The 20,730-nt window shown below is 39.5% G+C and overlaps 1 protein-coding gene across 2 annotated transcripts in view; it reads left to right on the plus strand.

The window, feature by feature from the left end:
- The window catches only part of ggnbp2 (gametogenetin binding protein 2), an 83,193-nt gene that overhangs the window by 58,786 nt on the left and 3,677 nt on the right, over positions 1-20,730 (plus strand). Inside the window, exons 5-12 of one of the 2 annotated variants that reach the window (XM_072589601.1) lie at positions 3,068-3,181; positions 3,350-3,553; positions 5,082-5,256; positions 6,682-6,873; positions 8,083-8,233; positions 9,411-9,536; positions 10,734-10,885; positions 11,630-11,872. In XM_072589601.1, the coding sequence (XP_072445702.1) occupies positions 3,068-3,181; positions 3,350-3,553; positions 5,082-5,256; positions 6,682-6,873; positions 8,083-8,233; positions 9,411-9,536; positions 10,734-10,885; positions 11,630-11,872 (1,357 nt within the window). Of the gene's footprint in view, positions 1-3,067; positions 3,182-3,349; positions 3,560-5,081; positions 5,257-6,681; positions 6,874-8,082; positions 8,234-9,410; positions 9,537-10,733; positions 10,886-11,629; positions 11,873-20,730 lie in introns of both variants that reach the window. The other variant, XM_072589600.1, reaches the window with a different exon arrangement.

Here is a 20,730-nt window from a genome sequence, read left to right on the forward strand (position 1 = left end):
TGATTCCTGAACAAGGACTTAATCCCCCTGACTTAAGTTCTCTCTGCCTCCATTTGGCTTAACCTATCTGCTTGGTATGTTTTCCTTTTATCAGTCACTGTATTGAGTATAAGAGTTGGGAGGTAATGTTTCAGCTGTATAGGACATTGATTAGGCCATTTTGGAATACTGCATTCAGTTCTGGTCTCCCAGCTATAGACAAGATGTGAAACTTGGAAAGGTTTAGAAAAGACTTACAAGGACTTCGCCAGGGTTGGAGGCTTTGAGCTAAAGGGAGAGACTAAATAGGCTGGCACTATTTTCTCTGGAGTATCAGAGGCTTAGAGATGGCCTAATAGAAGTTTATAAAATCACTAGGCATGGATAGTGCAAGGTCTTTTCCCAAGGGTAAGGGAGCCCAAAACTTGAGAGCATAGGTTGAAGGTGAGAGGGGAAAGATTTAAAGGGGACCTAAGGGGCAACTTTGTCATGCAGAGGGTGGTGCATGTATGGAACTTGCTGCCAGAGGTGATGGTGGAGGCTGGTACAATTAGAACATCTGGATGGCTATATGAATAGGAAAGGTTTAGAGGAACACAGGCCAAATGCTGGCAAATGGGACAAGATTCATTTGAGATATTTGGACAGCATTGAGTTAGGCTGAAGGGTCTGTTTCCATGCTGTACTTCGTACTCTGTATCCCTCTTTCTGGATTAGTGGTCTCTATCCCTCTGCAGACTGTTACCTTCAGTGCTTGCCTTCCCACTTATTCTTGTCACTCTCAAATCAAGCTATAATATGTTCATTTTCATCCAGGTTATTTTTCATTTTGTAAATAATTGGGCCAATGGCATTGATCACTGAAATTCCACTTGCTTCAGTTGCCATCCTGAAAATTCACCCTCAATCTCTAATCTTGACTTCTAGTATTTAGCAAATCCACTATCATGCAAATATGCAACCTGAAACATCAGAGGCTGTGGTCTAATGTGTGGTAGCTTATCAAATGCCTTCTGAAAATTCACTGGTTTCCTTTTATCTTTCCCGCTTGTTACCCCCACTGTCAAGTAAAGACATTGGGCATGATTTCTCCTTCATGAAGCTTGCTGAGTCTGCTTGATGCTATTTATTTCTAAATGCTCTGCTATTACATCTTTTATAACAGATGCTAACATTTTCTATCAAAAGATGTGACAGAGCATTTAGAAATATGGTGGTGCTTTTTGAGGCTTAAGGGCAGTACTCTGAACCACTGCTGTGCTCTTGGTTAAGGCTTTTTTGTCTGCACTGTTTTAATGTACTCCAGTAAATTATGGGCTTAGCCTGTAACAGTCCACTCAGATTTCCCATCCTGTGGCCGTGGAAACAATTTAGACTTTTGGATGTTAGCCCTATCCTTACACTTTCCTTTTTTAGCCTGAAGATTCTAGTTTGTTCCCAGCTGTCCCTTCTCAACCATGCCATTCACTTTCCCACCTTCTGTCATTTTCTCATTAGTAAAGGTGACTGATAAAGGAGCTACCTTGTGGACAAGCCTATAATCAGTCATTTTAGCTGTTTGTCTGGTTGTTGGAACTTTTTAGTTTTCTACAAACAATTTTTTAAAATTCCTTGTTGCCACCTTGAGTCTCTTGTATGTTGTCCACATTAAGTGCATTCATGTATTGAAGGTCATTATCTAAGTTCTAGTGACCAAATTGTAAGCACTGACAATAGCATTTTTGGCCATCTCATAATCTGCAAAAGCTTCATTTTTGAATGCATAAGTTTTGCCAGTCATCCTCTTCTGTATGAGCAGTGTTCAGTATTTTGTGGGCCACTCCATTTGACTAGCTTTTTCAAACCAAATGGAAAATACCTCTGTTCCTTCATGTTCTTTGATTGCTTGAACTCATTTTAAACAGCCTAAGTTGGAAGCCCTTTCCATCAGTATTTTCATTAAATCCAAGAGAAACCTCTACTTTTAGATCCAACCTTCTTTTTTGATTGGAACCTCCTAGCCTTTTTCCTTCAGAATGCTGTTGGTTGCTCTCTTGCGCTCTCTCCTTATGTTTCTTTCTCTTATTCCCCTTTTTCCCTTGTCCATTTCCAAATCTGCATTTCTGTGCGGCTCTCCTAATTGTTAGCCACTAGTCTTCTCATTTTTTGTTTTATCGCTGGATAGTGCCTTTAAAGTATTAAAATTGATGCTACTGCTGCAAAATGTTTGTGTCGAAACTAGACATTTCTGTTGGTTATATCTTTTAGTCTAATATTCTTAAAATCTATACCTACTGTTCATTTTAAAAATTATTGCCCCTACTTCCAAATACAATTTGCCTATGGGTTCAGTGTCAGATGTCAGCCCCTAAATGTTACGGCAGAAGTTAGAGAGATGCACAGATACCTTACACATTCACTTTTTTTTTCCACATTTAGTCAGTATGGTGGTGTCATTAGTTATGTCAGTTTTAGACTATTCAGTACAGGATAATTTCAGCCAGGTTTCTTTAGTCAAGATAGAATTGCTGGTTTATTTCCTAAAATAAACTTCAAGATGCTAAGACTGCTAAAATAAACTTCAAGATGGTTTTGGCTTGATACCACATCAAGCTGCTATGTGCACTTTGTTTTTAATGTAATCTAGTGACTAAACAAAGTTGAATCCGGAGTGGCCGAGCATGTTTTTAATATTTGGCAAAACTTCTGAAATTTTGATATTCTATTCTGGCTTTGGTTTTTGTTGCTTTATGTTGGCGTTGAGTATATTCAGCATGGGTCACGAGGCCCTTTCTGTATTTTTCAGGGTTGGAAATCTTGTGCTACCAAACAATTTTATTTACTCCTTTGGCTGAAATCAAACATACTAGTAGATTTTTTTCAACTCCCTTTCTCTTTCGGTTGTTTAGCTTTAAATGAGAGTATATAAATAGCAGTGACACTTTGAAGTTTCTTTTTATTTAGCGATCACTAGTTTTGAGAAATATCCATGCAAATTGGCAAGTTTGAATAATTGTTCAATATTAATACCCAGTCTAGCAGTATGTTTTGAATTCTTGTAAAATTGCAGAATGTTAATTATGGAGAAAAATACTCTTTCTGTTAACAGGGGTTGCTGGATGGATGTGTGGGAGCTAATGTCTCAAGAATGTAGGGATGAAGTAGTATTAATTGACTCCAGTTGTCTTTTGGAAACACTAGAGACTTATCTACGGAAACACAGGTTTGTACTCTAACAAAAAATGTTGCATGCTATTGTGTGCAGAATTTTCAACTGAAATGAAGATATCAATTAGTTAAGCTATTGGATATTGAGGGCAAATTCACAATGTTTATCAACGTGACAAATGTCTTAAGTTTATGGTGGTTCATATCAGTTTCTTTGTTTCAGATTTTGCACTGATTGTAAAAATAAAGTGCTACGAGCGTACAATATTCTCATCGGAGAATTGGATTGCAGCAAAGAAAAGGGTTACTGTGCAGCTCTCTATGAGGGACTACGTTGCTGTCCCCATGAACGACACATTCATGTTTGCTGTGAGACTGACTTCATTGCGCATCTTTTGGGTCGTGCTGAGCCAGAGTTCGCAGGAGGGTATGAGTATGTAATTTGCTAGAGTGGGCTATCTAGCGCTTTTTGGTTGCTTCTTTAAATGTTTTGTCTTGGCATGATGCAAATGAAATAATTGTGCTTAATTCAATAATTGCTTCTATTTTAAGGTGTCAGCAGCAAATGACTAAAGCTTTACAGCATTTGTTTATAACTTGAGAGCTATATAATCAAACCAGGCCTTTGAGGGAGATTGCTCTCTTGGGGGAGGAAACTGGATGTGTGTCTATCAGACCAGCATTAAGACATGCATGCAGGTTGCCTGTATCCATGCTCAAAAAGGAAATTGTAGAGGGTGGCTTAAAGGCCCTTCTGGAAAAGATATAATCTCTCATTGTGGACATCAATCCAAAGCACTTCCCAAATTGGTAATGTGCCTTAGGCTGTGAAAGTAGAGAAAATCATTTTTCTTGTTAGGTTGGAGTAATGGTTATAGTTTTCAGCATGGACATCTGAAATTCAGTAACTTGACAGAATCCATTCTGCACCTTTTTTTTTAAACAAGTTATTTCTGGATCTTTTGTGGCCGTGAACTGTTCACTGCATTGCATAGGGCTAAGAAAATAGAAAAACACTTGCAGTGTAGCATGGTGATAGATCTCACGGTTTGTTTCAGTAATTTGAATTTACTGATTTGCTTTGTATATTTTTGCAGTAGATTCTAAGGCAGTTTTAAATCACCCATTGTTTCCTTTGCAACTTCAAATGCTAGTAATGCAATGGTGTTTCAACATTCAGTGCTGGCAAAATGTAAAATTTCATGTTACAGCTATTATTCTAATTTGAAAGCTATGGGGTAATCTGATCAAAGTCTTCAAAATATAAACAGAAAAGGGCAAGGTAAATTAACTTTCTACTGATTAGAGGTCCTAGAACGAGGGCATATTCTAAACATTTAGATTGACTGTTCAGGAGAGATGTTAGGAAGCACTTCTATATGCAAAGGGTGGTAGAACTTTGGAACTCTACCACGAATAGCAATTGATGCTACATCAGTTATTTCTAAATCTGAGGGTTTTTATTTGTCAAGCAAAGATTTTAACAATAGATCAAAGGCAGGCATATGAGGTTAGGTCACAGATCAGCTGTGATCTCTTAATGGTGAAACATGCTTGAGGGGCTAATTGGCCTATCTTTTTTTTTTATAAAAATGGCAGCCTTAATGGGTATATTTAGCATCTGTCCATTTATTTAATGGAAAGTTCTGTGGTGAATGGCTTCCTTAATGCCCACTAAGGTTTAATGATATTTTTGCACCCTATTTGGCATCAGGTCCTTGGCATTCTGTACCAGTTATCTAAAGGCTAAATTGAGACTAAAAATTTCACTACAGATGCAATATTGTATGTTACTTGAGATTCTTGTTCACTGAATATTTTGACTCTTTCTGGAGCAGACTATGTTCGATGCAGTGTTTGATGTACAAATGTGGTAACACTGATTTTCTGAATGGTACTCCACAGTTTCAACATGTTGGACAACTACATTTTCTTAAATAACTAATGTTTTTCAGGCGCAGGGAGCGACATGCAAAAACCATAGACATTGCACAAGAAGAAGTCCTTACATGTCTTGGTATTCATCTGTATGAACGCTTGCACAGAATTTGGCAGAAGTTACGTGCTGAAGAACAGACATGGCAGATGCTGTTTTACCTTGGCATTGATGCATTGCGCAAAAGCTTTGAGGTACACTTCAATTACTAATGTAAAATTGGCCATTTTATGTTTTCGATTTCAAGTTCACTAACTTCCTACATTTTACTTGAGGGGAAAAAATTGTGGAGCAATATAGTTTTGCTGTTATCAGCAATATTGCAATGGAGAAACAAAGCAAATACCAATGTTTCCCTTAAAGGAGAGAAAATTAGCACCTTATGTCTGACTTGGATACAGCAGGTTGGACAAGAAAAGTCCTTGTCCAACCTGCTTTGTAATCCTTCATCCCTGTTACAGCTAACATATATTAGTGTGGTGCAAATAAAACAGGAAGAGTGCCAAATCTCCAATGCAAATTAACTTTCATTTGGATTGCTTTTGAGACCAATTAATAAATATTGGGTTAACATTTTAAAGTTTTCTAATCCACACATTTATTGACTCCTGCATTTTAATCCATTTATACATGAGTAATTTCTGGAATTGATTTTTTTTTTCTTGGTAGTTTCATTGAAATTTCTATTGGGATTTCAATTAAATTTTATTTCCCTTTTTCACTCCTGCAGTCAGTGACTACAAGAGAGTGGCTCCATGGACTCTGGTCAGTCATGTCCACCTTACTTGAGTACTCATTCATACATGTCTCTGTCATCAAATTGATTGCAGGGCAGGCACTGCAACTGAATTTGATCAGTCTTCATTTGAGATCCACATCTACACTTGGAGATGGTCGTTGGATAGTAATTAAACAGCTGATACTTAATTGTGTAGCGGGCTGATTTCATTTAATTAAATGAACTGCTAATGATATCAAACTTTAAGGAAGTGGTAGAAATGTTTGCAGTTGATTATTGCATGCCAAATTGCCAGCAATTTAGTTCACTGAACTTTTTAGTGTAAAGTAGCTATTTTTGAGAAATTATAGCCACCAAATTTTACTGAGCTACAACAGTGTCATTTGTCCAATCTTTATTTGGAAAACCGCTATTACAGTAATAACTAATTTTCTTTTCTTGGGGGTTAACTGGAATATTCCTTGAATTATCAAGTGGTATTTGAGGTTTCATCACTTAAACAGACTCCAAAGAGCTGCAAGTTGAGCTGATAACAACACCATCCCACAAGCTTTTTAAAAAGTTTTAAGTTGCAGAAATGCTAGGTACTATAAGGGCATTATAGGGTTCTCCCCTTTTTCTTAAATTTTGTAATTTAGTTTTATTTTAGGTACGTTTGAACTTTCTCCAAATATTTGACGTGTGACAATTTGCTAAGAAAGGTCTTGTTTCTACAAGAACTGGAAGAGTAGGTCTGTGAAATAAGAGATTAGACTTTGTATTGGTAAAGCCAAAGCCATTTAAATATATTGGTAAATGAAATAGTCCATAGCTGGCCTTTTGCTGTTATTGACCAGGATGTATGCTTCTATGTTGAGTAAACTGCAACTCTCTTCTGTAGATGGCAATTGAGAAAGTGCAAGGTATTAGTCGATTGGAGCAGCTTTGTGAGGAGCTGTCTGAAGAGGAGAGAGTTCGAGAGCTTAAGCAAGAAAAGAAACGTCAAAAACGGAAGAACAGACGTAAAAATAAATGTGCCTGTGAAATATCTGCCCAACTTCAAACTCCAGGAGAAGCTAAACCCCAAGAGGAGGTAGGTAGAAAAATGCTATTAACTTTTAAATTTTTAAATTGATCCAGCATTCCTTGGTTTCACAAATTGGATTTCTCCTCGCCTTTGGCCCATAATTACTGATCATACATAATTATGAAGTGAAATACGCCCTTTCTATGGGCAGGAACCTATAATCTTAATGTCTGTTTGAATCTGTTAACATTTGTTTTCACTTCAATTATTTTCTGCAGTTATATAATTTATTAGCTGATTAGTGAGCAATTGTTCTTCCAGTCTTTTCCAAATCTTGACAACTGAAGCAGTGTTTGATTTTTCTCTGTACCTCTCTTTGCACTGAGCGATCTTGCTATTGTACACTTTTTCTTTCTTTTGCTAAGCTGCCTCTTACTACTACTATCTTTTTAAGAGACATCAAATGTTATATTCTCGAGTTAGCTTTGAATATTGATCTACCTTTATTGTGATCTTGGGATAACAATTACCTGTTAATTTGGTCTTGACTAATTAATCTGCTTGGTTGGTATAATGTCCATGGAATTGAGTTAGTCTTTTGATTGTATATCACCAAGCTTTTAAAGCCTGTTATTGCATGGAATTTACAGCCAATAAACATAAACCACTTGGCTAACTCTACCCATGAAGTCAATTGTCCTAATCTGATATTCATGCTTGTTACTCGCATCACTTTATCTACAATTCCTTCAACCAGCTATATCACCACCTTCAAATGCTGGCATGATTGCTGCTTTAAAAACCATCATGGTGGTGTGTTTCACAAACTCAATGTCTCCATTCTAAATCTTGCACTAAAGATTCATTAAAATATTTTTAATCTGTCAACTGCAGGAAATGGTCTTTACTTAAAGTCCCATTTTTAATGGATAATTGGGTAGCAATTATGTATTCTAATGAACAGTTTTTTCCTTCCCCAACTTTGTATTTGTATATTTCATTTTTAATGAATTTGTATCGGGATGTAGGGCTTTTGCCCGAAATGTCTATTTTCCTGCTCCTTGGATGCTACCTGACCTACTGTGCTTTTCCAGCACCACTCTAATTTTGACTGGGCGTTATTGGCCAGTATTTGTCTGGATCACATGTCTCCCATTAAACTTTTCCTTGAGTCGTACAGGAAACATTAAATCAAAAAGTTTTTTTTCCCTAGGGAAACTTTTTAAAGTATAATTTTGGTTTAAAATTGGATCCTGTGTCTAAATATCATTTCAGACAACATCAGAGTCAGTGGAAAGTAGCTGTAAAGACTGTGGCAGCATTGAAGATTCAAATGGTAGAGTTGAAGTAATTGTTACAAATGAAAGTACCTCATGTACATGCCCTGGCAGTGAAAATCTACTTGGATCACCTAAAACCAAGAAAGGTATGTATGCTTTTGTGCCAGTGTTTTGTAGGTGTATATTTTACTAGTTGGGAGGTGAAGCTTGACAATGAAAATTCTTCTGTTTCAGATTTTTAGGGTAACCAACTTTACTGGCTCTGAAACAAGTATTGAGCCAGAGTAGTTTATTTTTGCTGTAAATTGCGTGACCTTATTTAGATTATTCTGAGAATGTTCTTGTTGGAAATTAATTCTCTAGTGGTATGTTATCGATCTTGAAATACCTTTAAATAATTCTTTTAAAGTATTGGTATTGCAGCGGGTGAACCATTAGTTAATGTATTTTTGGTGATGACTTGGGAAGACTATTGTTCAGGATCGCAGTGGCAAGGTGGTTAGCACTGCTGCCTCAGTGCCAAGGACCTGGGTTCAATTTCAGCCTTGGGTGACTAGCTGTGTGGGGCTTCCACCGGGGTCTCTAGTTTCCTCCCATAATCTAACCATGTGCAAAGTTAAGTTGATTAACGATGCTAAATTGCCCATAGTGTCCAGGAATGTGTGTGGAAAATGCAGGGTTGCAGGATGGGATGGATCTGGGTGGAATGCTCTTCAGTGGGTTGGTGTAAATTGATTTGGGCTGAATGGTCTCTATCTGCACTATAGGGATTCTAGGAGATACTAAAATAACTGCTTGTTGACTAATGCTATAAAATCTTTGAGGTTCTTTGAAACCAACAGACAGGGCCTCTATTTATTGCTCCATCTGTTTGAATGAATGTCACGTTCTGATGTAGTACTGCAGCTCTACACCGATATCTGCTTGAAATGAGCTCTTAGTTTACAGTCTCTGACTCAAATTCCCTTGCTTCTAGGCTGACCGGGCAGATGTTGCATGAAACCTTGGTGCAGGACAGGCAACAACTAAGTGCACATTAATTCAAGCTGTTCTAAAGCCCAAGTTGTTGGATTCTGTGCTATTTGTTATTGATTTTAATTTCATGCAGCCATATCATTATTTTAGTGGGCAAAACATTTCAGCCATGAGGCCTTTTTAAACTTTTATTTCCTGAGGTGGTGGAAATGGTTTAGTGGGGAAGTTGACATGTGGTTGTACCTACTATTAAACTGACTGAAATACTTCAAAACAACATTTTGATCTCAACCATATTGTAGACATAGGTTTAACTGAAATTAATTATTGGTTTTCGTTTCACCTCAGGTTTATCTCCACATTGTAATGGCAGTGACTGTGGTTACTCATCAAGCATGGAAGGCAGTGAGACAGGTTCCCGAGAAGGATCAGATGTAGCTTGTACTGAAGGTATCTGCAATCATGATGAAACAGGTTAGAGCTATAATATAAATTTTAAGTAAATAAAGATCATCAAAATTGAACCCCATCACATGTTGGACGCAAGGCATGGTGACAACACACTGCTCTGAAGCTGCATGTGATTCTTCAAAGTTTCATTTATAAATGGAAATGTTTCCAACTCAGTTCATTATTGTCACTGTGCAAAATAAAAATCAGTGTGAAAAATGACAAATCAAAAAATATACATAAACCAATCTTAGTTCATTTACTTGATCAACTTTCTTCTGTTTTGGACCGCAAAGTGCTACTTGTGCTCTTTAAAAAGGTAAATTTAAAGTTCAAACCACTTAAGTATGGTAATAAATAATGCCTTTGGTTTGAAGCATAGAATCAATTATTGCAAGTGTTATTGTTTCAAATATAGCTGAGATATTGAATTATTTTGTGCCATTTCGTTGAATATTCTGAAAAATACCTGATGTTTTAAAGATTTTGCTGACAATTAGCTGACATTTTGTTTTCGTATGTAAGTTTCTTAGCTTGTAATCTGTGGAAACAGTTTTCCAATAATACTGTTGATCATTTTTACATCTTGCTTTCCAGCAGCTTATTAAATAAAATTGGCACACTAAATCAAAAGGTATACTGTAATTACAAATAGCAAAGTAAATAAAGTTCACTTCAGAATTGGGTCTATTTGATTTTTCTCCTGATACATAAATTCAACATTTTTTGTAATGTGCAAATTATGCATTCTAACAGTTTTGACAATTTGCCATATCTTTATTTTCGAAATTCTGAATTTGTTTTGCAGCTCCTAATAGCAATTAAGCATTTTTTAAAAACCTCTTCAGGTATGTGTTGGCCAAGCCCTGTTCTAGAAATTGAGCTGGCATGATTGCTGTTGTTTTAAACCTTTTTAAGCACTGCCTTTTTAAAAATTTTGTTAGGCAGAGAAAGCTAGTTAACATTATTACGTATGTGCACAGTTGCCATTGGGTGCCCAAAAATTATGCCACAGGTAGTAGCTGAATGGAAAACATTCTGATCAGATTTCTAAATGTTGCATACTTTCAATAGCCATTTTGGATGTGATGCAATACTGTAAGTTTTTTAATGCTGTTTGCTTACAGCATCCATGTTTTCTGATGAACTTGGTGGAAAACTACAACTTTTAGTTTTTTAAAGCAATTTAGAACCTAGTTAACATCTTTACATCCTTATTAGGTGATGACAGTTGTGCACATCATTGCGTAGAAGACAAAGAGGAGGATGGAGTGGACAGTTGTGTAGAATGCTGGGCTAATGCTACTGAAGAGAACACAAAAGGCAAAAACAAGAAGAAAAAGAAGAAAGGCAAAGGTGCAAAATGTGACGATGTAAGTCTTTTGGTGATTTTATAGGCAGTCACAGGTGTGCCTGGAGTGTGTAACTAGTGTGGTGGCTGCAGCACTAATTGAGTGATATCTCTTTATATGTCTGGATTTCAACTCTTTCTTATATACAAAGAGCACAGTCATTCCTGAATTGTTGTCTCCAAAATCGGCAAGACTTTTCCTCTATTCCTTGGAATAACATTGAAAATGATTGCATCACCTATATTTTTTCCAGTGTAGTGCCTATCCTGTTTTTGGTGAGGTGACTGAACAATGTGTTTTGTTTTGTATCCAGGGAAACTCTCCTGTTAGATTCACGCTTTCAACTTAAGGTTTTTTTTTAAGATTAGATTCCCTACAGTGCAGAAACAGGCCTTTTGGCCCAACAAGTCCACACTGACCCTCTGAAGAGCAACCCACCCAGAGCTATTCCCCTACATTCACCCTTGACTAATGCACCTAACACTATGGGCAATTTAGCATGGCCAATTCACCTAACCTGCACATTTATGGACTGCGGGAGGAAACTGGAGCATCCGGAGGAAACCCACGCAGGCACGGGGAGAATGTGCAAACTCCACACAGACAGTTGCCTGAGGTGGGAATTGAACCCGGGTCCCTGGTGCTGAGAGGCAGCAGTGCTAACCACTGAGCCACTGCGCCACCCATTTAAATGGCCAGAAGAAAGCCAGTGAATTTTCAGTCCAAGATTTTAAAGTATTTTTTTTCTCCATTTCTTCTCCTTAGGGTGAAAGTACTGGAGATTGTAACATAGATCTCAACAGGCAAGAAAATCTGGGTAACACTTTTCATAATGAGTTACACCATGAAAAAACCAAAGATAGCTGTAATTCAATAGAGAAGGATGGTCAACAGCCTGCTTGGGTAGCACAGATTCTGTCAGAAAAGCATTTTGCACAATCTTCACAAACTCCATCACCATGTCTGCCTGACTGGGGAAGAGGCACAAAAACCTTAAAGGAACTACTTGTAAGTATTAAAATTGTAATTTATGTTTAACATTTTTAAACCGGAATCCAATTAGACATAATTCACTGTCTCTTACTTTTGAGTAAGCATTGATCTGTTAATTGTTATTTCTAGACTTTGCAAGCCTGCTACTATAGATATTTATGCATATTTTCAATGTAATGGGCCTTTTTTTTTGCAAAATTAGATTCTGAAATCAGTGCAATAATTTTTTTCTCCTTTTTGATAAATATAACGGAAAATTTGATTAACTATAAGATGAGAACACTAGCTGCAAATGCCAGTTTTGTTTTGTACAGCATATATTACAAAGCTTTGAAAAAAGATACTAAAATTTCAAAACACCTGTCTGCCAAGTATTCAAACTTTCAACAGTTGCAAAAGGTAGTGCCAAAAAGGCTGAAGTTAAAAATATAATAGAATTGGGAGGAAAAGAACTGGTTGACTCAGTGACTGGCTGCAAGCCGCTATGTCTCAGTTCAAATCTCGAGAAACTTAATATTTTGGAACTTATTTTTCTTTCTCCAAATTAAACTCTATTCATGGCTTTTTGTAAAATTGCTAGATGTAATAGTTTCTTTTTAAGAACTGGTTTTCAGTTAAAGTGGGGCACACTCTACCAACTGTTATATTTGTCACTCGCTACCTAGCAACAATGCCAAATAACAGGTTGAATTCTTTGGTTTCGTGAAAGAAACACGTTGCACAATTGTGTAAATTTGTGCTACCACTTGGCTGAATAGATGAAGTCGTTCAATGTCAAGTTACATTCTGAACTTGAGATTTTGAGATGTTGAGGGTGGGGGGGAGCAATAATTGAGTATGGTCTTTAACTAATCCATTCCGAGCAATAAAGTAATGTGGTAATGGCTTCAGTTGACACATGGAAATGATATTGTTGCCATAATAGAAACATGGTTGAAGGCAACATCATACTCTGAGCTATAGGATCTTTAGGCAAGACCGAGGAAGGTGTAAAAAGGGTGGTGCTGTAGTACTTAAAGAATAAAGTACTTGGGAAAGATATCTTGGGAGGGTCCTCAAACAAGGGAGTTTATTATTGGCCCCCAGAAAGTCAGCAGGAAATAGAGAGGGCTAAATATGTAGACAGTTCAGAGGTGTGTAAGAGTAATAATCAGGTTATTATGCAAGAGGATTTCAACTTTCCCAACATAACTTGGGATAGTCATAGTCTTCAGGATTTTGAGGTAGCATGTTTCTTTTTGTATCTTGGAGTTTTTTTTTGTCAAAGCTTTGACAATGGGTCAGTTAGACTCAAAACGTCAGCTCCTTTGTCTCCTTACAGATGCTGCCAGACCTGAGATTTTCCAGCATTTTCTCTTTTTTTTGGTTTCAGGTTCCAGCATCTGCAGTAATTTGCTTTTTATTGGAGTTTTTTGTATCTACATAGAAGGCCCAACAATGCACAGCACAGTGCTAGATCTGATTCTGAGAAAAGAAGCCAGGCAAGTGTGTGTGGCAGTGTGGGAACATGTAGGAGATAGCAACCAGAAAATGGTACAGTTCAAATTTGTTCTATACAAGTTAATAATGGCCTTCAAAGGGTGGGTTTTGACTGGAGGAAGGCAGATTTTATTAAAATAAAGCAGCATCTGAACACTGGGAACAGCTTCTTGCAGGTAAGTCCACAGTAGAGCAATGTTTGGGGGGGTGGGCATTCAGAAAAGAGGTTGGGAGAGTACAGGTCGAACATCTACCCTTTTAGAGAGAAATGTAGGAGCAGTAAGTTCAGAACTGTCAAGACAATTCAGGACTGGATAAGGAAGAGGAGGTAGGGCTTTTTAGCAAATCCACAGTTAGCAATTCAGCTGCAGCCATAAAAGAGCACAAGTGCAGGAGGGAACTTAAGCAATTAAAGCAATAAAGGGCCAAGAAAAAGGACTTGCCAACAGTGAGGAAAAGGAGTGAGTCAGTCAGGGCAGAAAGGAACGAAGCAGAGATCAAGGTATGACTGATAAATTAAACTGCATTTATTTCAACGCAAGAGGCCTAACAGGGAAGGCAGATGAACTCTGGCATGGTTAGGAACATGGGACTGGGATATCATAGCAATTACAGAAACATGGCTCAGGGATGGACAGGACTGGTAGCTTAATGTTCCAGGATACAAATGTGACAGGAAGGACAAAGGGGGGCAAGAGAGGAGGGGGAAGTGGCCTTTATGATTGGGATAGCATTACAGTTGTACTTGGGGAGGATATTCCTGGAAATACATCCAGGGAAGTTATTTGGGTGGAACTGAGAAAGGGATGATCACCTTATTGGGATTGTACTATAGACACCCTAATAGAGAGAAATTGAGAAACAACTTGGAAGGAGATCTCAGTTATCTGTAAGAATAATAGGGTGGTTATAGTAGGGGATTTTAACTTTCCAAACATAGACTGGGACTGCCATTGTGTTAATGGTTTAGATGGACTGGATTTTTAAGTGTGTGTACAAGGAAAATTTCTGTTTCAGTCTGGATGTACTTACTAGAGAAGGTGCAAAACTTGATCTACTCTTGGGAAATAAGGCAGGGCAAATGACTGAGGTATCAATGGGGGAGCACTTTGGGACCAGCGACCATAATTCTATTAAACTAGTGATGGAAAAGATAGACCAGATCTAAAAGTTGAAGTTCTACATTGGAGGAAGGCTAATTTTGATGGTATTAGGCAAGAACATTCAAAAGTTGATTGGGGCCAGATGTTCGCAAAAGGGACGGCTGGAAAATGGGATGCCTTCAGAAATGAAATAATGAGAGTCCAAAGACTCCTGTTAGGGTGAAAGGTAAGGCTGGTAGATGTACGGAATGCTGGAAGACCAGAGAAATTGAGTTTGCTTAAGAAAAAGGAAGCATATGTCAGGTATAGACAGGAGAGATCAAGTCATAGTCATAGAGATATACAGCATGGAAACAGACCCTTTGGTCGAACCTGTCCATGCTGACCAGATATCCCAAACCAATCTAGTCCCACCTGCCAGCACCCGGTCCATATTCCTTCAAACCCTTCCTATTCATATACCCCTCCAAATGCCTCTTAAATGTTGCAATTGTACCAGCCTCACCACTTCCTCTGGCAGCTCATTCCATACATGTACCACCCTCTGTGTGAAAAAGTTGCCCCGTAGGTGTCTCATCTCTTTCCCCTCTCACCCTAAAGCTATGCCCTCTAGTTCTGGACTCCCCAACACTAGGGAAAAGACTTTGTCTATTTACCCTACCCATGCCCCTCATAATTTTGTAAATCTCTATAAGGCCTCAGTCTCCAATGCTCTAGGGAAAACAGCCCCAGCCTGTTCAGCCTATCCCTATAGCCCTGGCAACATTCTTGTAAACCTTTTCTGAACCCTTTCAAGTTTCACAACATCCTTCCAATAGGAAGGAGATCAGAATTGCATGCAATATTCCAACAGTGGCCTAACCAATGTGCTGTACAGCCGCAACATGACCTTCCAACTCCTGTACTCAATACTCTGACCAATAAAGGAAACCATACCAAATGCCGCCTTCACTATCCTATCTATCTGCGACTCCACTTTCAAGGAGCTATGAACCTGCACTCCAAGGTCTCTTTGTTCAGCAACACTCCCTAGGATCTTACCATTAAGTGTATAAGTCCTGCTAAGACTTGCTTTCCTAAAATGCAGCACCTCACATTTATCTGAATTAAACTCCATCTGCCACTTCTCAGGCCATTGGCCCATCTGGTCAAGATCTTGTTGTAATCTGAGATAACCCTCTTCGCTGTCCGCTACACCTCCAATTTTGGTGTCATCTGCAAACTTACTTACTGTACCTCTTATGCTCGCATCCAAATAATTTATGTAAATGACAAAAAGTAGAGGACCCAGCACCGATCCTTGTGGCACTCCACTGGTCACAGGCCTCCAGTCTGAAAAGCAACCCTGCACAACCACCCTCTGTCTTCTACCTTTTGAGCCAGTTCTGTATCCAAATGGCTAGTTCGCCCTGTATTCTGAGATCAAACTTTGCTAATCAGTCTCCCATGCGGAAACTTGTCGACCGCCTTCCTGAAGTCCATATAGATAACATCATCTACCCTGCTTTCATCAATCCTCTGTTGCTTCTTCAAAGAACTCTATCTAGTTTGAGACATGATTTCCCACACACCAAGCCATGTTGACTATCCCTAATCAATCCTTGCCTTTCCAATTACGTGTACATTCTGTCCCTCAGAAAAGTGAATGCTTAGCCTATAAAGGCAATAGGAGAATACTTGGAGAAATCAGGAGGACAAATAGGGGGCATAGCTTTGGCAAATAGGGCTTAGGAGAATCCAAAGCGCTTTTACAAATACATTAAGAACAAAATGGTAAGTAGGAACAGAATAGGGCCCCTCAAAGATCAGCAAGGCAGCCTATGTGGAACCACAGGAGATGGGGGCGATGCTAAACAAGTATTTTGCATCAGTGTTTACTGTGAAGGCCCTGGAAGATCCAGAATGTGAGGAAATAGGTGGTAACATCTTGAAAAATGTCCATATTAAAGAAGGAAGTGCTGGATATCTTGAAAGGCATAAGTGGATAAATCCCCTAGGACCTGATCAGGTGTACCCCAGATCTGTGAGAAGCTAGGGAAGTGATTGCTGGGCCACTTTGTTTCGATATTTGTATCATCGATAGTCACAGATGAGATGCTGGAAGACTGAAGGTTGGCTAATGTGGTGCCACTGTTCAAGAAAGGTGGTCAGGAAGAGCCAGGGAAGTATAGACCAGTGAGCCTGTTGGAGGGAACCTGAGGGACTGGATTTAAATGTATTTGAAAGGGCAAGGACTGATTAGGGATAGTCAACATGACTGTGCGTGGGAAACCATGTCTTAGAACTTAATCAAGTTTTTTTGAAGAAGTAACAGGATTGAGGGCAGAGCAGTAGACATGATCAATATGGACATCAGTAAAGCCTTTGACCATGGGAGACTGGTTAGCAAGGTTAGGTCTCATTGAATACAGGGAGAACTAGCCATTTGGATACAGAACTGGCTCAAAGGTAGAAGACAGTGTGGTGGAGGTTTTTCCTTTCAGACTGGAGGCCTGTGACCAGTGGTGTGCCACAAGAATCTGATGGGACCACTCTTTTATCACTTATATAAATGATTTGGATGTGATTACAGGAGGTATAGGTAATAAGTTTGCAGATGACACCAAAATTGGAAATGTAGTGTGGGAGTAGAGTGTGAAAGTGTGTACAACAGGATCTTGATCAGATGGGCCACAATTGGTTAATGGGTGGCAGATGGAGTTTAGGTAAATGAGGTTCTGCATTCTGGAAAAACAAATCAGAGCTGGACTTGTACACTAATGGTGAGGTCCTGGGAGTGTTGCTGAACAAAGAGACCTTTGAGTGCAGATTCACAGTTACTTGAAAGTAGTGTTGCAGGTTGATAGGACAGTGAAGATGTTTGATGCGCTTTCCTTCATTGGTCAGAGCATTGAGTATAGGAGTTAGCACGTCATGTTGCGACTGTACAAGACGTTGGTTTGGCCACTTTTGTGTGCAATTTTGGTCATCTTCCTATTGGAAGAATGTTGTAAATTTTCTGATTTAACAAGGATGTTGTGAGGTTTGGAGGATTTGAGCTACAGAGAGAGGCTGAATAGGCTGGGGCTATTTTCCCAGGAGCGTTTAAGACCATAAGACCATAAGATATAGGAGTGGAAGTAAGGCCATTCGGCCCATTGAGTCCACTCCGCCATTCAATCATGGCTGATGCGCATTTCAGCTCCACTTACCAGCATTCTCCCCGTAGCCCTTAATTCCTTAGAGGCTGAGGAGTGACCTTGGAGATTTATAAAATCATGAGGGGCATGGATTGGTTAAATAGACGGCCTTTACCTGGGGTGGGGGAGTCCAGAACGAGAGGTGTAGGTTTAGGGTGAGGGGGGAAAGATATAAAAGGGACCTGTGGTCAGCTTTTTCAGAGGGCGTTGCATGTATAGAATGAGCTGCTAGAGGAAGTGGTGGAAGTTGGTGCAATTACAGTATTTAATGGATGTATGAATAGGGTTTAGAGGGATATGGGTCGTGTTGGCAAATGGGACTAGATTAGGTTAGGATATCTGGTCTGCATGGACGAGTTGGACCAAAGGATCAATTTCTGTACTGTACATCTCTATGGCTCTATGATTAGGGACCTTGTTGTGAATGAAAACTTTGAGCTGTGATACAGGCTTGACCAGATCAAGATTGACGAAGTTGATGTGCTGGAAATGTTGGAAAACCTTGATTAAGTCCCCAGGGCCAGACCATATCAGAGACTGCTCAGGGAAGCAAGAAAGGAGGTTGCCACGCCACTGACGAGGATCTTTGCTTCCTCACTCTCCACTGGAGTCGTACCGGAGGATTGGAAGGAGGCTAATGTTCTTTTCAAGAAAGATAATAGGGAAATCCCTGGCAATTACAGACCAGTCAGTCTTGCGTATATGATCAGCAGAGTTTTGGAAAGAATTGAGGGATAGGATTTATGACTTTGACAAAGCATGGTGTGATTAAAAGCAGTCGGCATGGCTTTGTGAGGGGCAGGTCATGCAGGTGACAGTTTTTGGAGGTGCCGTCGATAGTATAGAGGGCTACTTCAGGCTGCGGTGCGACGTAGACAGGATGCAGAGCTGGGCTGAAAAATGGTAGATGGAGTTTAACCTGGATAAATGCGAAATGATGCATTTTGGAAGGTCAAACTTGAATGCTAAATATTGGAATTAAAGGCAGGATTCTTGGCAGTGTGGAGGAACAGAGATCTGGGTGTGCAAGTACATAGATCCCTCAAAGTTGTCACCCAAGTAGATATGGTTGTTTAAGAGCCGTGAGGTTTTGCTGCAGCTCTACAGTGAGACCACACTGGAATATTGTGTCCCGTTCTGGTTGCCCTACTATAGGAAAGATAGAGGCTTTGGAGAGGGAGCAAAGAAGGTTTACCAGGATGCTGCCTGGACTGGAGGGCTTGCCTTAAGAAAGGCTGAATAAGCTTGGACTTTTCTCTCTCTGGAGAGAAGGAAGAAGAGAGGAGACCTGATTGAGGCATACAAGATAATGAGAGGAGTAGATGGTCAATAGCCAGAGACTTTTCCCCAGGGCAGGATTGACTGGCAAGAGGGGTCATATTTTTAAGATATTAGGAGAAAGGTATAGAGGAAACGTCAGAGGTAGGTTCTTTATGCAGAGAGTTGTGAATGCATGAAATGAGTTGCCAGCTGTGGTGGTGGAAGCCGAGGCATTGGGGACATTTAAGTGACTGCTAGACATGCACATGGATAGCAGTGAGTTGAGGGGTGCGTAGGTTAAGTTGTTATATTTTTCATTAGGATTAAACCTTGGCCCAACATAGGCCAAAGGGCCTGTACTTTTCTATGGTTTATGTTCTAATCCATTTGATAAGTTTATTAGAAAGAGGTTAACCAGGGAAAGAGTAGGACCCATTAGGGACCCAAGGGGGTGACCTCTGTGAAGCTGTAGGATATTGGAAGGGTATTGAATGAATACGTCCCTTCTGTTTTCACTCTGGAAAAGGAGAGCTTTAGTCCGGAATTCCGGAAAAGGGACTAAGGAAATTGCACCGTTTGACATAGGAAATGGGGGAGGTCTTGGAGCCCCTGTCATGTGTAAACAGACACCACCTCTAGCTGGATGAATTGTATCCTAGTCTGCTGTAGCAGGTCAAGCAGGATATTGCAGGTGACCTGACTCATTTTGAATTCCCCTCCATTTGGAATGTGCCAGAGGATTTGAAGGTTGACTAATGTGGTTCTACTTTAAAGAAAGGTGGTAGAGATGAACTAGGAAATTACAAACTGGTGAGTCTAACATCAATGGTATGGAAACTATTGGAGAAAATACTGAAGGAGCGAATTCACACCATTTGGAAAAGCATAGAATAATTAGATATGGTCAACGTGGCTTTGTCAGAGGGAGGTCTAGAATATTTTAACATGTGACCAAGTGTGTGGATGAGCAAAGCTCAGTTGATGTAGTTTATATGAATTTCAGCAAAGCATCTGACAAGGTCCCACATAGGAAACTGAAGGTTAAAGTACATGGAATTAAAGGGAACTTGATGAGATGGATCATAAACTGGCTGTGTAATATGATACACGAGGTTGTGTTAGAAAGCAGTTTGTGACTCGAGTCCAGTAGTGAACCACAGGGATCAGTACTAAGACCCCTTTTTATTGTTACATAAATGATATGAAAATGTGGGAGTATTAAGCAAATTTGCAGACAACACCAAGATTGGCAGAGTGGTTAATAAGATAATTGAAGGTTACAGGAAAATATAGGTGGATTGATCAGACAAGTGGTAGATGGTATTTAACCCTGGAAGACTAAACAAGATGAGCGTATTTAATAGCAAGACGCTGGGTAGCTTACAAGAGCAACGGGACCTTGGGGTAATTATTCACAGATCCCTGAAGTCAGCAGAGCAAGTGAATAGGATAGTTAATGCAAAAGGGGTACTTGCTTTCCTCAATCGTGGTAAAGAATATAAAAGCAAGGAGGTAAAGTTGGAGTTACACAGAGCATTGGCTAGGCCATAGCTGGAGTATTGTGTATAGCTCTGCGGGAAAGCTGTGTTAGCAAGGGAAGATGTACGGAGATGGTTCACCGGGATGTTGGCTGGGATGGAGACCCTCTTTTTGGGCTTCTTTAAAGCAGAGAAAACTAAGGGGGTACATGTTTGAGAAGCATGGACAAGGTGAACAGAGAGCAGCTGTTCAGTCACCAGAGGGCATCATTTTCAGGTAAGTGACAGATTGAGGTGATTTTGGGGAAAAGGCTTTTTCACTCGCAGGTGGTGGGAATCATGAATATTTGAGTAAATCATGGAGGCTGGAAATC

Source organism: Chiloscyllium punctatum, chromosome 19, assembly GCF_047496795.1.
Source record: "Chiloscyllium punctatum isolate Juve2018m chromosome 19, sChiPun1.3, whole genome shotgun sequence".
Classification (NCBI taxonomy): domain Eukaryota; kingdom Metazoa; phylum Chordata; class Chondrichthyes; order Orectolobiformes; family Hemiscylliidae; genus Chiloscyllium; species Chiloscyllium punctatum.